At 37.5% G+C, this 18,837-nt stretch overlaps 2 protein-coding genes across 2 annotated transcripts; one reads left to right on the plus strand and one right to left on the minus strand.

The window, feature by feature from the left end:
* Positions 1-4,594: 4,594 nt before the first annotated feature.
* On the minus strand, positions 4,595-10,502 carry bub1bb (BUB1 mitotic checkpoint serine/threonine kinase Bb). The gene is made up of 9 exons (XM_088355069.1): positions 10,380-10,502; positions 9,034-9,203; positions 8,910-8,969; positions 8,691-8,835; positions 8,417-8,613; positions 7,992-8,152; positions 5,980-6,164; positions 5,801-5,901; positions 4,595-4,963 (listed from the first exon to the last, which is right to left on the minus strand). Exons 2-9 carry the CDS (start codon positions 9,189-9,191, stop codon positions 4,678-4,680), a joined length of 1,293 nt encoding a protein of 430 aa, XP_088211195.1. The 5' UTR covers positions 9,192-9,203; positions 10,380-10,502; the 3' UTR covers positions 4,595-4,677.
* A 47-nt stretch (positions 10,503-10,549) lies between these two features.
* Positions 10,550-18,620, plus strand: zfyve19 (zinc finger, FYVE domain containing 19). The gene is made up of 11 exons (XM_088355059.1): positions 10,550-10,710; positions 10,794-10,915; positions 11,352-11,405; positions 11,486-11,628; positions 11,710-11,852; positions 11,930-12,038; positions 12,961-13,179; positions 15,029-15,105; positions 15,968-16,069; positions 16,160-16,329; positions 16,497-18,620. The coding sequence occupies exons 1-11, from the start codon at positions 10,657-10,659 to the stop codon at positions 16,573-16,575; spliced, it is 1,272 nt and encodes a 423-aa protein (XP_088211185.1). The 5' UTR covers positions 10,550-10,656; the 3' UTR covers positions 16,576-18,620.
* Positions 18,621-18,837: the final 217 nt, after the last annotated feature.

Raw genomic sequence — 18,837 nt, forward strand, 5'->3', positions numbered from 1 at the left:
GCGTTTCAGAATGGGGCGGTATTGCATGAAACCAAGATAAGATAAGATATTAAGACAGAATATGTTTATCATCTTGGCTGAATTTAGCCTTAAGTTGGTTGCATAAAAACAAGTTAAATTCATCTTAGTTAAAATATATCTAAAGATACATCTGGCACTTCAACTGTTAATCATGTGAAAAATGAATGGGTTTTATGAACTTTCCATGGATTTTGTTGATGTGTTACATTATTTTATCATCCTGCATTAAAATATTACAGATAAGCTATATTGTCATTTCAGTACTGAATGGTGTGATGTTGGAGGTGTCCTTAAAAAGTTAAAAGTAGAAGATTTCAGATTAGTATGTTATGTGTGTGTGAAGTGTGAAGCACATTTTAAAGCACATTGGGAGGTCTTCAGTGACTTGAAAAGTGTTATACAAATGCAGACCATTTACCATATATCATATTGTATTGTATATCATATACAGTGGTACCTCTACTTACGAAATGAAATCATTCTGGGAGTCACTTTATAACCTGAAACATTTGTAAGTAGAGGCACCTTTTGAATGTAAATACTCTAATCTGTTCCAAGCCAAGCAAGTCAAGTAATGTTTATTTGTATAGCGCTTTATCACAAGGAGTCTCAAAGGGCTGCACGGACCAGATTATTGCAAACTCATCTCATCTCATTAGCTGCACCGCTTATTCTCAGAAGGGTGGTGGGGGTGCTGGAGCCCGTCCCAGAAATCATCCGGCAGTGGGCAGGGGACACCCTGAACTGGTTGCAAGCCAATCGCAGATTATTGCAAACTGAGGACTATTATTACACCATCCCCTGTTTTAAAACCTATATGAGGGCAAGGAAAAACTCAAAACCTCAACATGAGGAGAATAAAGAAATCTGGAGAAGGGACCGCACATGAGGTAATCCCCCTTCCAGGATGACCGGGCTGCAATGGATGTTGCAATAACAAATAATACACAGATATTGTCAAAGTGAAATATAGGTCATACATTAACTGTAGAATAGAAATGTGTTTCAAGCCTAGATTTAAACACTTCGACTAAAGTTTCAAAACAAATTTCCGGGGGGTAAAGCATTCCACAACACCGAGGCCTGAATGGAGAACGCTCTCAAACCTGCGGATCTCTTCTTGGCTCATCTCGCAGAGAACCATTCTTTTTAAAATAAATCATAAAAGAGCATCAGAACATAAAACAAATACACATTAAAGTTAGAGACAACAATAATAAAACAAGAGGCACATGATGTAAAAAAAAAAAACAAAGAATAGAGGAAATAATAAAAATATCTATTTACTTTTTAACTGGCCTCTTTGTTTACTGGTGCTCAGCAGTGTTTTTTGCCTGGCATTTCTTGAAATACTGATCCAATGACGTCTGCAGACGTCATAATAATGACGCAAAATTTACTCGTTCAGGTACTTTCTAACCTAAAACTTTTAGATGTAAAGAAATTTGTAAGTAGAGGTGCCACTTTAATATAAAATATTTCTCTATTAAGTTTGTTGTAACAATGACCAACAGAGTTCAAAGAGCCCTTGTGCCTTTTTTTCCACCAAGCCTATCTGTTTTGGTCTTACTTTTAGCAAAGCTGTTCGGTGCAGAACTTTCGGTAGGAAGAATGTGGGATGGGTGTGGGGCGGGAGAGGGATGTCACGCTAGTCCCTGCATTTTTGTTTGTTATTGTAGCATTAAATGATAGCTCAGGAGGTAGAGCGCTCGTCTTAGGATCTATTCCCGACTACTCATAAAATTCCTCGATAGGCGCCTCTCACATCGGTGTGTAAATGTGTGTGGTTGGGTAAGTGTGAAGCACATTGTAAAGCGCTTTGAGAGGTCTTAAGTGACTTGAAAAAGGCTATATAAATGCAGACAATTTAACCACTGAACACACTTGTATCGTGCAAATGTTTCATCTCCATTTCCTTAATAATAGTGCTTGTGTAACCTTTTTACTTATATATATTTTTTTTTTACTTTATAAAACTTGATTAGGGGCTAATTTCCAACAGCTATAAGATAATGGGCGACACTCTTCTATTTAAGGATCTGTGGTTGATCATGCGAGTCTATTTGAGGATATTGTGGATGTGCATTTATCCTAAAGCTTGCTCTTTTGTTGCCCCTATTCATCCTGACTCAGCAACCATGCCACTGACTAAGTCAAAATGTGCCTTCCAGACTAGATCAAACTGTTCTTATTCAGTTAGCCTGGATTTATTTTTTCCTCTTTTGTGCAGTACCCAGATCTTTGGCAGCTTAATACATTTGTAAAAACTTGTATTAAAAAGTATTACAGGCACCTTACAGAGAAGAACCAAAACAATATGAAGTTTATGGAATGTAAAACATAACAAAAGAAAACTAAATTATTTAAAAATAAAATCAATCATTCCTGAATACATGGGAACAAAATAAAGGAATAAAGAATAGCAAATGATGGAGCTTTGGCTAACGCATACAATAAGATCCTTGCAAACGTTGGACAAGAGCTGGCATCTGAAATAGATGATACACAAAACAGCAAAGTCAAAGTAAATACAAACTATACAGAACATTTGCCGTAAATGTCAATGAAAGTAAAATTGTTAAAACTGTAAAGAAGTTTAATAAAAAATCAACTGAATGAAGGGATCTGGACATGACGGTTGTATAGCAAGTAATTGAGAACTTTGCAACCCCTTTAACATACATCTGTAGTTTATTATTTACCACTTGACAATTTCCAGTTTGAGTGGCCAAGATCAGCCCTAAATTTCAAATTGGACAGTCATCAGTTCACAAATAATCAGCCAATATCAATAGTTCCTCAGCTACCAAAATTTCTGGAGATGCTCTTTATCGTGTTTAAAAAGCTTCATTACAGGTATAAAATTACTAGTACAGTATAGCTTCAGAGAAAATTATACTGCAACTCTGACATTAATTGATCTGGTAGAATTTATAACACAAAGGAAAGTTATTTGGCCTTTGCATATTTTCTAAATATTTAATGAAAATTTTCGACACAAAGTCACAATTACCTACTCAAAAAAAAAAAAACCTGCACCATGGAATGAGGAATTACTCATCATATGAATCAAATAGATTTAATGCGTACACATTTACGACAACAATTTAAGATTTGATTATTAGCAACCGAATTCCTCAAGGGTCTGTGTCAGGACCTTTAATGTTTCATTGTAAATAAAAAAGACTGCTGGAAATTGTTTCAAGGAGTACATTAATCCCTCGGTTATCGCGGTTAATGGGGACCAAAACCACCCGCGAAAAGTGAAAATCCGCGAAGTAGCGACACCCATTTAAAATTGCTTAAAATTTTTTTTTTTTTTTTTTTATTATTTGGACCTACGAAGCTCTGAACCCGCGAGCGTGGAACCACGAAGTAGCGACCGCCAATCAAAGATGCTTAAAGAATAACATTTATTCATTTATTAAATTATTTTATTATTATATTTTAGACCTGTGAAGCTCTGACCAACTTGGGTGCCGAGGTGCCTAACTTGTTTGGGCAATTGGGTTGGCCATGGTCCAAAATTTTTTGTGTTTTTGCCATTTATTTCCCTTTTAATTTCTTTGTTATTGTGTGTGTCTTGCTGTCAGTCACCCCTCTTGAGGGATATGACAAAGGTAGATAGATAAATTATTTCATCTTATTATTTTTTAGACCCGCAAAGCTCTGAAGCCGCGAACGTGGAACCGCGAAGTAGCGAGATCCCACTGTAATTCAATTTAGAAAATGATTTAATTCTATCCCCGGCCACAAGGGGAAATGTGACAATCTGACTAATGTGTACAAGAGAAAAAGAATGTAGCAATGAAATACACCAGTTTTATCCATGTTGATGCTTGGGTTTTTATGAAGATTACATCACATATCTTCAGGTCTCAGGACCCACCATAACGCCGCTATGTACCATTGACTCATCGTTATACAAGCTTAGCGCAACAATAATGTCATTACGGTGGACAACCAAAAAACGGCCACCTCCTGAGGGGGAAAAAGGTTTAATATAGTATTGTTATTCCTATTTTACAAAAAGACTGTTCTGACTAGTTGGCCTCAAAACAACATATTATTGAAACTAAACAGCAATATATGCACATTAAGACAATGTGTAGGATCATAACTTCTATACCAGGGGTGGCGAACACGTGGCTCTAGAGCCGCATGCGGCTCTTTGTCTCATCATATTTTCTATATACTGTGGCTCTTTGCCTTGTTTCATGTTTATTTTTTTGTGTATTAAGGGTGGACACTTTCCTTGAAATAAACACAAGAACAATACTTGTATTGTAAAGAGAGGAGTGTGTTATGGGAAATAATGTTTTTAATTGTGTGTCTGTCTGTCATGGCAGGTCAGTGCGTGGTGTGGATCTTTGACTCTTGCAGTTAAAAATGTCAGCTCTTTATGTCAAACTTGTTCACCACCCCTGTTCTATATAGTAATGTATATAAGGCAGGCTTACTCCTACTGATGGGTCAAGTTTCAGCAGATCATTGTATTATGTCATTGATCAACATTTTAATATTGCTTTACCACGTTTCAAAATTTGGGGGATTTACAAAAAAAAAAAAAAGGTGTTAGTACCTTTTTATTTGCAATTAAAAAAACATCCCTATGACCAAAAAGTTATGTAAAAACAGTCTGTGAAGGTGCCCGACTTATTTCATTCCAGGACTGGACGCTGGGTTGTCAGGGCAGCTGACCAATTGCGAATTCTTCTTCTTGAAGTAGATTTCGGCACGGAGTTCCTCTAAGCTGAATTCAGAGGTGCCGCTAAAAAGCAGCTCTTTACAGTACATGCTCTTTTCCAGCTCTTTTCCCGAGTCGCCTTCTTTTAGCTGAGGTTGGTGATCCAGCAGCCTTTTTAGAGGAGTGTCTTCATCTCTATGGGGCTTACGTGCTGACAAAATGTTGTTCACTGACGGGATGATCTTGCATGGCATCCTGAGTGAGAGGTCATACAGCACAAAGAAAAAAACAGAAGGTTAAGTTGCAAGCACACATACATTCCAATCTTTGGAGCACAAGCTCAAAATCCATGTGTGTCAATATGTATTTGATTTATAATGATAGTAACTTTTCATGTTTGGCAGTTTACTTTTCATAGTTATGCTACTGAGGTTTTTCATTGTGCATTGTGCTCTGCAATTTGATTGGCCTTCCCCTTTGAGGCCCTTGCATCAATAACATTGGGGTACAAGTTGTATACAACAGCTTGACGAACTTGCATACATCACGTACAAATCTCTATCAATTTCGGCCGCCATGTTAACAAAACGTTCTTGACCGACAAAAGCAGAAAAGGCTGAGGAGAAGATGCTTTCTATTGCCAACAAAGTTGAATTAACGTCCACATGATGGCGAATATCACCTGAGGTGGATAGGTTTAAAACATTCAGAATAAATCTTACCATTAATTTACAATACATACTGCCCAAAAAAATGGCAAAAATATAATGAGAATCCATCATTATGTTAAAACATTAGTGCAAAGGGTTACCAAATACATTAAGACACCAAAAATCGGATGCTTGCGGACTAATAAATGCACATGGTAAATACAAAACAGGCCGTTGTAATATAGACCAAAATGTATGGTCATAAGGCTCCATTACCAAGCTTAAAAAAAGGAGATGAGATTACATTTTCAAAATACAACACTAGATAACACTAAAATGCCCTCTAATGTAATTGAGCAAAAATTACTTTGATCTCTTTAGCGCTAAACCAATGAATCAATAGACTAGGCCTTTTCATCAAATAATAAAATGGACCTCTCACATTTTTGGAGTCTCATCTGACTGATCAACAAATGGTTGGAAAGTAGGTTTTGGGGGAGGCGCAGACATCACTGTACTTCCAAATTTTGACTTCTGCCGCATCTTGGATGGTCATAAATGAAAGAAAATGTAAGAAAATATTTCAACCGTGAATGAAAACAATTACAAATTTAAACCTACCTTGACATCGCACCATTTTTCCACCCTTTTTTCATTTTCCTTTGCCCTTGCACTAGGAGGCGCCAACCAAGGCTCGAATTTTGGTTCTGAAGGACCAGCGCGTGCGCTGTTCTCGTCAAAAATCACCAGTTTACTGTTGCTTTCTTCGATGGGAGGAGCACGTAAATTCAGGCCCCTAGAGAGACCTAAATACAGTAGAAATCGATCTTTAAAAAAGTTTCAAAGCAAAAACTGTTTTTCTAAAAGGTCTACATGGGGCTGAGCAACATATCCAAATAATTTGATAAAATGTTCATATTAAAAAAATCAATTAAATATTTCGCTAGAACATGAACTTGAGGCTAGTAATTTAAGGGATTCATTTGATCCACTCAACCCTGGTGCAGATGATTAAAAGCTTTTGGACAAGTGGTATAATGCTTGATTTAGTGGTTCACTAGACACATTTACAATGAATTAGATAAATAAAACATTGTTTATTTCGAACATGAGCAAACAAAAAAAAACAAGTAAAACAAAAACAATGTTAACGTAACATGTCCGAAAAGGAATACGAAGAAGCATATGCTTGTTTTATTCTTACCCCTTTGACTTCATTAATAATTGTGTCTTACAGCTAGATCTCCTGTGTATTAACATATAACAAACACCTCACGATTGTACAAATTTAGTACTGTAATGTACAAAAAAACAGTTCTGTGGATGCACAGTCACTACTTGATCATCACTCCCACCATAACTATTTTCACTGCCATCCTCATTGCTGTCTCCATATAATTTCAGCATTCCATATAATAGGAGTGTATCTACTATAATCACAATAATTCTCGTTGGTGCTCATGGTGACAACTGACTGTTTAGTGGTGTGTGTTGTCCATCATACAAGGTATCTTTGAACGTGCTGCTACAGGGGGATCGCCCCCAAGCAGCAGGATCACCCATAGGTAAGTGACCTAATCTGTGCATTAAAAAGAAAATACAAGGGAGCTTGAGCCAGATACCTCCAGCATCTAAACTCCCACTTGTCTGCCCTAGCTATGAGTTGTGCAGGTATGCCTGTTTTGTGTTCCTAATACAAGTTATCTCCATATGATTTCAGGTTCATTTATTTAGTTTTTACCATCATCACAAACATATTTATTCACCCTATTGTTTTACTACAAAAGTAGTCATGACAACAAGTATAATAATAACTTCTGCTCCAACATGTTTTGGGATACTGATAATACTCCTACTAATAATAATAACAATGCTACAACTACTAAAAATTAATAATAATAACAAATATAGTCACATAACAGTTATAATAATCATCATAATAGTTATAACAATACCAGAATTATTATTAGTTTTAACCTATTAACTCTATAATGCTACTTATCACCAAATAACAGTCAGACACAAATAACAATGACAATAACAACAATAGTGATAATATCAGTTATGATAATAATAATTATAATAATATTAATAATAACGAGGTTAATTATTGGCTTAAAACATTATTTTGCGATATAATGGTTTCAATCTCTAAATATCATTTTCTCCCTCTCTGTACTTTGACAATACAGTTTCGTTGTATCTGGATTTGAACAGGTGAATAGTTGGAACAAATTACAGACTGAGCTCAAACAATGTCCAAAGTTTCACTCCACATACAGACACATAAATACTTTTCCTGGAGGTTCTCACCAGTTGGATCTTGAAGTTACTACATTATCCAATATATACAATACAATTGTTGAGACATAAGCTATAGTTATTTTTTTTTTGCACGATATATTAATTATAAGTTTCAAATAAGTTATTAAAATTAATTTTTTCGTTTTTCTGACTTTTTTGTTCTGAGTATGTTAAAATATTTGATGGGTTAAGTTTGCCATTTTATTTAAAATCTATCAAAATCATATTTGGCCAGAATGAGAGATGAGAATTGATGTTTAATTTTCACCCATATCACTCAAACATGAGTATACATTTGACATTGCTTTTGAATTTCTTTCTGTACTTACTTTTAATTGAAGCTCCAGTTCTAACAGTGGGCGGTGCTGCCTTTTTCCCTCGCGTTCTGAGCTCGGCAAGAGAAATTCTTTCAGGTTGTTCGTCTTCGTCATCATTGTCACTATCATCGACTTTCTTGATCGCTTGCCGGCATGCGCGAGCCTGTAGCAACCTAAGAACAAAGAGGTTAAAAACGTTTTTACATTCCACTTTATTACATCTTGACACTATAACTTAGCGAAAAACAGTACAGTACACACTTTTGAATTTGAAGGGGGTGGGGGGCTCGACTCAAACAAATAGGTTGCATTTCTAATTATGTCAATGGGAAAAATATGTGATGCAAGTGAGATGAGTTACGCATTGGTTCACAGGAAAATTGTATAACTAATGTTGAGTAACAAGTGTTTGCATATAATTAAGGTCCGAAACCCACTTGTGAAACTGCTGCAGTCTGTCAAGAGGTTGGGCAAACATATGAAGTCCCTCTTGGAAAATCGAGTCGGCTTTGAGGTATTCACCGTGGTTCTCCAGCTCCTCAGCCCAGGCGATATAAAAGGATGCCCGGGTGATCCCAATTCCCTGGGCTTTCATGTACCTGTAAATGTCCAAGCGCTCCAAGCAGTGCTCTGCCTAACAAACAGACCTCTAATATTAAATTTTGAAATTAAAAATTCATATTTACGTTACAGCTTGGCTAAAAGACGCACATATTTGATCCAGAGGTCAACGTAGCGGGGATCGTCGTAATATTTCTTTTCGTCTTTGTATCGTGTCACGGCTTGCTCTAGCAATGTGTTAAGGTTGCTCTCTTTTCCCCCCTGAGGAAACATTTGTTCTGACCATTTTATGTACCTGATCAACCAAAAACACACAATTATCATCAAATGTGTTCACATCTCTACAACATTCAATATGTTCACACTAACCTGTCCCAAACATCAAGTGGATCATCTCCATCGTACAACCGCAATTCAGACTCAAAAGCCCTATGAAATGCAATTAGTAGAATACAGTATACAAGTTCATGTCTTGGTTTAAGCATTCTCTTACTGTCTCTGTTGGAGGATGGCAGGGTTAAGGCCATCTTGGCTGTGACTGAGCGCTTGGCGCAAGGACGACATGTTTCTCCCACGTCTAAGAGGCTGAATGTTCTCTTTGCAGAGCTCCCATTGCACATCCTCCCATTCCACGTCTTCCCCTTCGGCCATCGTGGAAAGCAGCTGGACTCAAAAGTATGAACATAACACACACAAGAAATTGACTTTTAAAGAATCAGGTTATTGATCATCCTCAAAATACATGTAGTAGAATCATAGCTGTCAACCTCAGCCAATTGCTCCCTTTATGAATGATTGCAATTCCCCTTATTAATTGGCAAGACGGGATTGTCTAACAAAGAAACTAGATTTTTTTCAGTTTTTTTTCCCATACAAAAATTGTTATTAGGCGTACGGATTTTGAAATAATCAAATATATACAGGGAAATTGTAGAAGTTGACAGATATGTAAAATGTTCTTGAATACAGGCAACATAAGGTTACATGACAATAAAAAAATGCAGTGTTGTATTGTTGAACAACATTTAATTGTCTTGGTGATAGTCACAAATCAATACACCTCACTACCTTGCAGAATAAACTAAATAAAAATGAGGAGCCAGTCCCTTTTCAAAATAACACAACATAGAGGTTTGGCGGGTCCCAATTGACGTTATGTGTGAATGAGCGAGTGAATTGTGTGTCTGCGTGTGCTACAACCGGCTGGCAACCAGTTCAAGGTGTCCCCTTCCCACTGCCCGAAGACTTTATGGGCTTCTGGGCTTGCCGTACCTTCAGCTATAACACCTCGTGCTGAAGATGATTGCAGTCGTGCACAGACGCCCTAAATTTTGTATTGTTTTGTTTACTGAATGAAGGCAATAAACCGAGTGACTATGAACCCTTGTGTCGGTCATGATTGAGGGTCGTTACAATAGCAAGCTAAAATAATAATCAATGCGAGTTAGTTTCTGCAGGAAAATTGTTAAATTTGATTCATCGACTCTTAAAGAATCCGTTTGATGATCATCCACAATATACATCAAGATCCTAAAAGAAGGTTCACGTGTTAAGGCAACATAACCGTACTTAACGACTAAAAGAAGCATTTAAACAGTATTGTTGAACAAAAAAATCTCTTGGTGATGGTCACGAATCAACAAACCTCAATACCTTGGAGAATAAACGAAATTTAAAAAAAATGAAGAACCAGGGTCGCATTTTAAAATTACACGGAGTGGTTAACAGCTACCAAGCTACAATGGTATTCAAAGCGAGTTTGTTTCTTTGCAATAATGGCTACATTGAATTAAGCTCTTACTACGCTGATCATGCACTATGGAAATTTAATTTAGTTACCGCTTGAAAATGCCTTGTGCGTGTCAAATACCAAGCTTGTCTGTGGGAAGCAACGCAGATAGCAGTTACGGACCCTCAACAGTTTTAAACGAGCAGTGCCGTATATAACACTGCCCCTCATTGGTTTAATTTTGTAACCGGATATGACGCAAAATTAATACTTCCGGATGTCTTCCTGTTTAGGTTTTACAGAAAGACAGGAGCAGTAATATGAAATAAATCGAATCTTTGCCGTTTCAACCATATACATAGTTCACTCTATATTAATTGGTAACTAATGGATAACCGTTGTTATTGTTGTACCTCAAAGTTTGGTGTCTTCAAAAAGGAGGTAAGGGGTTTCAGTCTCGCCTTGTAATCACATTCATCAATGGCTTTAAGATACGTATGTTCTTTGAATGCTTTTGCTTTTAGCTTGGCTGTAAAAGCTGTGGTCGGTCTTTCTGCTCCAGCTGCTTGACTTTTAACGCTGTGGTGCCACGTTGTGGCAACACCCAGCAAAGAGTTTGCAAGCAATGCCATGGCAATCTTACAAGGTAGAGCTCAAGAATTTTATCATTAAAGGGACAGTGTGTATTATTAAGCGCCCCCTAGTGGTATAAAATAATTTTAAGAATATTGATTTAAACAATTACAGTATCAATAATGCACGAGCTATCATATAAACGTGCATTTTAAAATGCTCTTGGGTTTGAGAAATTTGCAGTTGCTTTACTTAACATAATTATCCGTCATCTTGCTGCTACAAGTGACAAAAAAAATCCCAAAGGCTGGGCAAATAAATTTGAAGAAAATTGTGTGGTTTGGCCCTTTGATTCTCCTCAGTTTGCAATATTCCCTGTGCTTATTAGTGTTCGTTTTGGGTGACACAATACTATGTAGTGGTTAAATACTAAACAATGTCCATTTAACTATCATTATTGCCAATGAATCTCTGAGTAATATTTTTTTTACTGTGCACCGTTGTTCTAGCGGGAATACTTCAAACGATACAGGAAGATGGTCTCCACCTGAAAACTACAAAAAGTAAGGATACTGCATTACCACGCTTGTGATTCTCAAAAATAATGCAATTTGGCACTCATAATAACAACTGTTAAATTCAGACGAGTTGCCGCGTTTGAAGCCAAACAGCAAGGACGTGGGGGCAGTATCCATTCTCAAGCTGGTCTTCCATCTAAAGGCCTGAGTAAAGAAGATCAACCAATTGTTGAAAGGCTTCAAAAACTAAAAGAAGATACTGCGCCAAGTATTATAATCATTTATAAGCTAGATCAGTTGAGTCACATTTTTTTTTCACTAGCTGAAGCTGCCCTTACCTCTTCTACAGAGTATATCCCTTCTGAAAAAGAAATTGAGACCCGGCTTGCTGCCCTCAAAGCTCCCAGCCAGCCAGTGCCTTCTTCTTCAGAGATGGAAGATCGGTTGGCAATTTTAAAAGGTCAAACTCCTGCTTCCCAGGCTCCTCCGCCTGTGAGTACAAAACTGACTTGTCATGTTTTGTTACAGTGATATAAAAAATATATGCCTGAGGGTCTTCATTTTAATAGGTCTACCAGCCTCCTGATAACAGGACTCAGACCGAGCAAGCCAGTGATCTTCTAACTAGGATGACAGAGGAAGTTGGCATTGATAATCAGGTTGAAAATCTCAGAGACAGTAAGAAAACACTTAAAAACGTTTTTACTGTTTGGTCTGATAGTGTCTTCCATAAAAGCAGGGCAAACAAATCCAAATGAATGCATGAAATTGATTAATCATGTGGAATATAATTTGATGCGACTGGCTTTCAACCAGTTCAGGGTGTCCCCTGCCCACTGCCCGAAGTTAGTTGGGATGGACTCCAGCACCCCCGCGACCCTACTGAGGATAAGCGGTGCAGATAATGAATGAATTAATGAATATAATTTGAATATTTTACTCGCAGTTAGCTTACATTTCAACATTGAACATTGTAACTAGTTGGGTTTTCACAAAGGTGACGGGCCCTGACTGATTTAGTAACTGTGATCCAGATAAAACAACATCTTGACATACTGTAATTCCAACATTTTTGTGACAATCAAGCCACTATTTTGATGATCTATTGTTGTTATTATCGTTGGTGCCGCAGTGATGTTTGGTTACTAGTTGCATTATGACGTTGAAGGATGGGTACTACGATGATTAGCGTATAAAATATGTGACTATTGTTATTATTATGATTATTGATATCTGACAAGTCAAGTCATGTTCATTTGTATAGCCCTTAATCACAAGGAGTCTCAAAGAGCTGTACAGACCACAAATTATTGCAAATCACAGACTATTATTACACAACACCCGATCTAAAACCTACGTAATGTGTGTATCCTTGAGATTGTGTTGTATTTAGACACAAAACAGGAGCTATCTATAGAATCTAATTAGTAGGGAAGATGAAGGGGTAGGGAAAATAAGCGTCTGCTTCTGACTACTCCTTTTCGAACATGTTATGATGTTTTTATTTGGTTATTGAGTCATCTTTTTTGTCCCGTTTTTATTTTAATGTTCGAAATGAAGTTTTCATTCATTTATTTCATCTATTATATATTTCAATCAGGTGACAGTGTACAAGAAAACGATCTTCATAAAATAGAGAATTGGACACGAGAGGACCATGTGGATGACAGCCAAGACTCGAGACAACAGCTTGAGACTGAGACTGCACGTGTGCTCGAAGAGGCTCATAAGGAGCTGAGGAAGGATCAGCAGTCTTCAGAGCAGATCCTGAACATGGCCAAAAGACTTGCGGAGCTGAAAGGCCAAGATCCAGACAAAGGTTCTAACGCATATCTGTAAATCAGCTGCTAAACATGCATGAGTTTACTTAAAAGTCAAGTCGAAAATTTTCCCTGTGATGATTCTTATATGTGATCTATTTGACCCCACAACCCTTATGGATTTTGTTTTTGTGGAATATGAACTAAAGTAGAAGTTAAACGAAAGTTTTCCTAACATTATTAGGTTGTATGGGCCTCATGAAGTCTGAACACAGCATATTGTGTTTATAGAAGATGAAATAAGCGGCAATATCCACCATTTGTTTTCAGTCTATGGAAGTAACCATGTTGAGAATGCTGTTGTGTGAAGATGACATCACACTTCCTCACCTCTCAACTAATAAAGTACCATGGCTCTGCTAAAGCAGCATCATTGGATTGATCATTAGCAGACGTCTGAATGTTATTTTCACTTCACAAAATGGCCGCCTACAAAGGATATCAAGAGAAGGAATTGTTTTTTTAAGTCTTATTCTACAAATATAGTCTTTGTAAGCATGGCGTCTTTGGTCTGTTAGGAACCCATTGGATTGTTTTTATTGAAGGTATTGTTGGATACATTAATCAAAACATGACACAAAAAGAAAAACTAATGCTGAGAGTGAGCATGGCCAAATATGGTCACCTTATGCCCCCTCCCCTAAGGAAATTTGACAGATCTGTTTCTGCCAACCTTTGCTTAAAGGTTTGCACCCTATTTGCACTAATAACCCGGTCAGACAAAAAATTCCAAATTTTTGGTATCCTGAAAGAAATAAAGTTTCCATGCAAGTTGCTGGTAGGTCTAGGCACCCGTAACTTATATTTGTGACCACGTAAACCATCAACACGACAGAACTCAAAAAATTGATCAAAAGGCACATCGATCATTCCATGCAGTACTTTGAACACAAAAATTATATCAAATCGAATTCTACGGAGCTCCAAAAAGTCCAAGTTCAGTCTTTGTAGTCTTTCCGGATATGACAAGCTGTGCATCCCAGGTATCCGCTTCGTATACCGTCGTTGAACTCCTTCCAGTAGGTTAATGTCCTTGAGTAAGTAAGGGTTCCACACAACGCTGTTATATTCTAACATAAACGCAAAACATTCGAACTAAGAATCCTGGGTTCTTGTTGTAAAAGTTTCTGTTTTTAGGAAATACTCTGAGTCCAATGTAGCTTTTGATCATTTGAAAATGTATATACTCTGTTGTATCTCTTTCAGCACATTGCCAAAATAAATTATTTCCCTTTTTTTGTTCTCAAATACAATGAGAAAATTAATCCTTAAATTAAGCATGTCGTCTTTTGTAGCGGATGCTTGAGCTTTGTACTCATTTTAACAAATCATTTTACCAGGATTAAAAAATTAATAACTAAAGAGATAGGATAATTTTTTATATTTTTGGTATACATGATCTTTTTTTTACTGGAAAGATGAGTTTAAATTTTAACATTATACTTAAGCTTAATTTTATGCCATTTTGCATTTGTATTTATTTGTTTAGTTTTGGGGGCATTTTAACTGCCATTATCCACTTGCAGCAAGCTAAAATATGATATAAAAGTTCCTACTATTTTCAGGTTATTGCCAATTGCTCTGTGTTGCCATTGACAGTCAACATATAGCAGCTAAATGTGCACCACCTAAGACTTATTAAAACATGAGTGGATTTGGGCTGGTTAAATCATACTTAACAATTGCAATATGAATGAAAAGGCTGTCTTAAGACTGAGTGCTTAGAATAACAATCAAAAATTCTGACTTGACTTCACTATGAGGTAGCTGTCTTATAATGTTAAACATCCATTTTAGTGTTTAAGATATTTATACATGCATTTTATATAAAAAAAATGTTTCTTTTAGTCAAAGCTGAAGAATTCAAACAACCCAACAGTGATGAAGAGACTGAGGATGAAGCTATAATGAGGGTTTTGAAACAGGTATTGTGGGTGTACATCCAGATTACGGTCATATACAGTGGTACCTTTACTTTCGAATGTCTACATACGAAGGTTTCAGGTTACGAAGCACCTGAAAGGCAAAATATGGCCTCTAGTTACAAAGGCATTTCAGGATATGAAATCAAATATACAGTACAGTATGCGCTGCTATTAGTTGCTTCCAGAGTTTCCCAAGCATTAACAAACTGGCTACCTCTTAAAATCTGCCTGCCACCCAAGTGCGCATGCGTGCTCCCAGCATGCTCTTCGTTTCACCGTCAGAGTTCAGAAACTAGGAGAAGAGGGGTTCCAGTAAAATAGCAGGGAGGAGGATGCAGCCATCAAGACATGAAGACATTTTAGCAAAATTCCATTAAGTGTCAGAATTTGTGGGAAGGAATTAACGGAAAAAGTGTGGATAAGTTGGGCTATGGTTCATTATGATATCTGCCTCCCACATTTCTCGACGGATTGTCAAAAGCAGATGACAGTTTTTTGAGAAACGTGAGGCAAAAAAGTAAATAAATATTTTTATGATTTCTTTTATTCTTTTTTTTTTTTTTTTACATTCTGTGCCTCTCGTTTTATTTTTAATGCACGGTAACCTAATTTCAACTTGTATTTGTTTCATGTTCTGGTGCTCTTTTATGATTTAAAAAAATATATCATACTGTACTTTTGCTGGGCTTGTAACGGATTACCGCATTTACTTTCAAAATGCGTCTCTACTTACGAAGTTCTCAGGTTACAAAACTACTCCCAGAACGAATTACATTCGTAAGTAAAGGTATCTCTGTACTGTGTTGCACACATTGATTTTTAGAGAAACAGTTCGATGCTGTATTTGTGTATTTCACTCTAGCTCTCAGAAGAAGCTGCCCTCGATGAGGCCAGCGGCTTCAACTTACCTCTAGAACCAAGTCAACCAAAAAACCCACAGAAGAAGAATGCATCAAAAAAGCCTGTACTAAACAAAAAGCTGAATCCAACCTTGTGTATTCTGTGCTGGCAATAATAACCACTAATATACTATTATTCTTGAACTGTTTCCAAGACCAAAGCTTCAGCGGCCAAGAGTAAACCTTCAGCAGCGACTACAAGAGTTGTGAATTCGCCATCAGACAGTGACGATGACGAACTGCCCTGGTGTTGCATCTGTAACCAGGATGCCACTTTACGTTGTCACACCTGTGACGGAGACCTGTACTGCAATCGCTGCTTCAGGTAATAGAAGATTGGTTTGCCATGATACCCCCCAATTTTATGGTGGGTCTTCTGCACAACCAAATAACAGACCATGACCCAGATCAATTTGACGCAAGCTGTTGCCACATTGTGGAGCAGAATGCATATAAAGTATTTAGATGTTTTGAATAATCAATCATCCGCAGGGAAGGACACGATAAATACGACCGGAAGGAGCATCGTACTGCCAATTACACTGCACCAAAAAAGAAGAGGAAGTCTTGATGGTAAAGTTGTGTTGACTGATGGCCTTGTCCGCACTGTAAAACTGCACTAAGAAAGGTACACTTAATGTTGATAAGAAATATTTACAATTCTGAAACCTGTTCTGAATGTACTTGGATAATTAATGTTATAAAGGATGAATCTCTCATCCTTACATCGAAATACTAATCTGTCATGATGGGTTTTGTTTAGGGAATCACTTGGTTTGTACTTGGCAAATCGAAGTTTCTCTAATTGTTCACATATTTGGAGAAGCTCAGAATGTTAGTATAGTGGTACCTCTTCATATGGGCTTAATTTGTTACAGGATCGTTGTCTTAGCTTGAATTGCTCGTGTGGTGTAGGAATTTTCCTGATATGAAAAGACCTAACTAATCAGTCCATTCCCGTCCAAAAAGTATTCAAGTGAACTATAAATACCGTCGCTCTAAATAAAATCTTCCTTGCCACTAACAAAACATTTAAAATCTATTTAAAGATAGAAATACAGTAATAAGATGATTTTAATGAAATAAAATACAAATTTATTTTAAGCACTTACCACAGAGGAAGTCGGCGTAACAGAGCTTTATACGAGGTGTGGAGGAAGGGGCTGTGTGTGCAGGGTTCAAGGGATGACGGAGATTGGCATACCTGTCAACTTTTATGTTTTCCCTGTATTTGATATGCTTTTTTTTTATCGTTTCAATATTTGTATGCCATATAAATAAATTTATACGGGAAAACATTTTATCGAAAAAAGGCAGATCTTGCTCATTTCGGCTCTAATCCAGCTGTTCTCGGGTCACTGGTAGTAGACGACAATTTCATTGTATATTGCCATTATTAATGCGGTATTCTACTTGGTCTGTCTTGCTGTGAGTAAATAGGTACCACTTTGTGTTTGTATGGTTTATTATCACTTAATAAGGGTAATTGTAACCATCAAAACGGGGATCAATTGGCTAAGGTTGACAGGTATGATATCGAGAGACTGTTTATGAAACATCAAAACCTACTGTAGACTTAAAATTAAAGGCACCGTAACTTTGTAGGTGCTGTCCGGAATTTGAAACTTTGTTTTGCTCTGTTGTCATCTCCTGGCTTAAAGTCTTCTGCCATTTTTCAAGAACTTGCACATCTTGGAAGTGCTTGAATCTTTTTGGGGGTTTGTGTTTGGACTGTATTTGAATCGTGTCTTTTTTTACGTTTACCATTTTAATGCTACACTAACAAAACTGGAGTTAGAGCATAAAGTCACTCTCACCAAAGCCCTCCGTCTACTCCTTTCCAGCTTCCTAATATTGTGTTGCGCGTCCCAGAACCGCAATGCAAAAAGTTAAAAAAAAGCAGATTGGCGCGGGGTAAAATAAATTGTAAAGGCTCTTTAAACTCATTTAGGCATTGTTGACACGTTCTTAATAGAGAAAATATTCTACTTTTACTTTTTACGGACACTTCAAATACAGCACCCCACCTTTAAATGAAAGTACAACCAAACATTTTTTTCAACATAATTTTTTTTCTTGTTTGTAGCAGTTTGAATGGGCAAACTGAACCCAGATGCTGCTGCCGGTGAGTGGTCTGTAGTTGTAACCTCTGGGACTGTTTGTGATCTGGATTTTCCTTCGTATAGCGAGCAAGATTTTTGTTGCAAATAAAACTCGTATATCTCTGCGACCCTTGTCAAGAAAAGCGGTGCAGAAAATGGATGGATAGAAAACTCTTATACCGAAATTCTCCTGTTTTGAAGGGCTCGTATAAAGAGGTATCACTGTCCCAGGAAAAAAAACTATAAAAGGGTGTGAGAGGGTTTTTATCCATTCAGTGCTGTCTTAGGGCCCGGTCACACAGCCTTTCACGGGCGTATCGAGGCTGAATCATGGCCAGAAATTTCTGCCCGTGAAGCAGACGCTGTTGGACGCTTTGAGATCGCCATGCAGTCGAGATACAGCCGTGCTTTACACGCGGTCAGAAATTCACACGCGGTTGGCCGCGCGAAAAAGTTTTGCGCTGCTCAAAACTTTAGACCACGGGTAACCGCGGGCGTCACACGTGGTACACACGAGGTACCGACGCGGAACGACATGCTACGGCCAGGACGTGGTTACACGCGGGTAGGACGCGAAATTTTAGCGGGTAATCGCGGGTGGAGCACGGTCATAGCACGTTTGTTCTGCGCCTGTATCGCGGTGTTATCACGTGAATTAGCGCGTGTGACGGTCAAACGCCTTTCTCCGCGTATATACAGTGCGATTTGCCGAGCACACGTCAGTTGTGCTC

This window comes from Urocampus carinirostris, chromosome 15 (assembly GCF_059441175.1).
Source record: "Urocampus carinirostris isolate Australia breed hairy pipefish chromosome 15, RoL_Ucar_1.0, whole genome shotgun sequence".
Classification (NCBI taxonomy): Eukaryota; Metazoa; Chordata; class Actinopteri; order Syngnathiformes; family Syngnathidae; genus Urocampus; species Urocampus carinirostris.

Bases quoted from the DNA above. Each gene is read 5' to 3' on its own strand.
- bub1bb (XM_088355069.1), bottom strand. From the start codon at position 9,191: ATGGCCGAAGGGGAAGACGTGGAATGGGAGGATGTGCAATGGGAGCTC. The intron at 8,153-8,416 runs GTGGGTTTCGGA...CTTTGTTCTTAG, and splicing joins AGACTGCAGCAGTTTCACAA to GTTGCTACAGGCTCGCGCAT. The intron at 6,165-7,991 runs GTAAGTACAGAA...TACTGTATTTAG, and splicing joins AACTGGAGCTTCAATTAAAA to GTCTCTCTAGGGGCCTGAAT.
- zfyve19 (XM_088355059.1), top strand. From the start codon at position 10,657: ATGGATAACCGTTGTTATTGTTGTACCTCAAAGTTTGGTGTCTTCAAA. The intron at 10,916-11,351 runs GTAGAGCTCAAG...CCGTTGTTCTAG, and splicing joins TGCCATGGCAATCTTACAAG to CGGGAATACTTCAAACGATA. The intron at 16,330-16,496 runs GTAATAGAAGAT...AATCATCCGCAG, and splicing joins TACTGCAATCGCTGCTTCAG to GGAAGGACACGATAAATACG.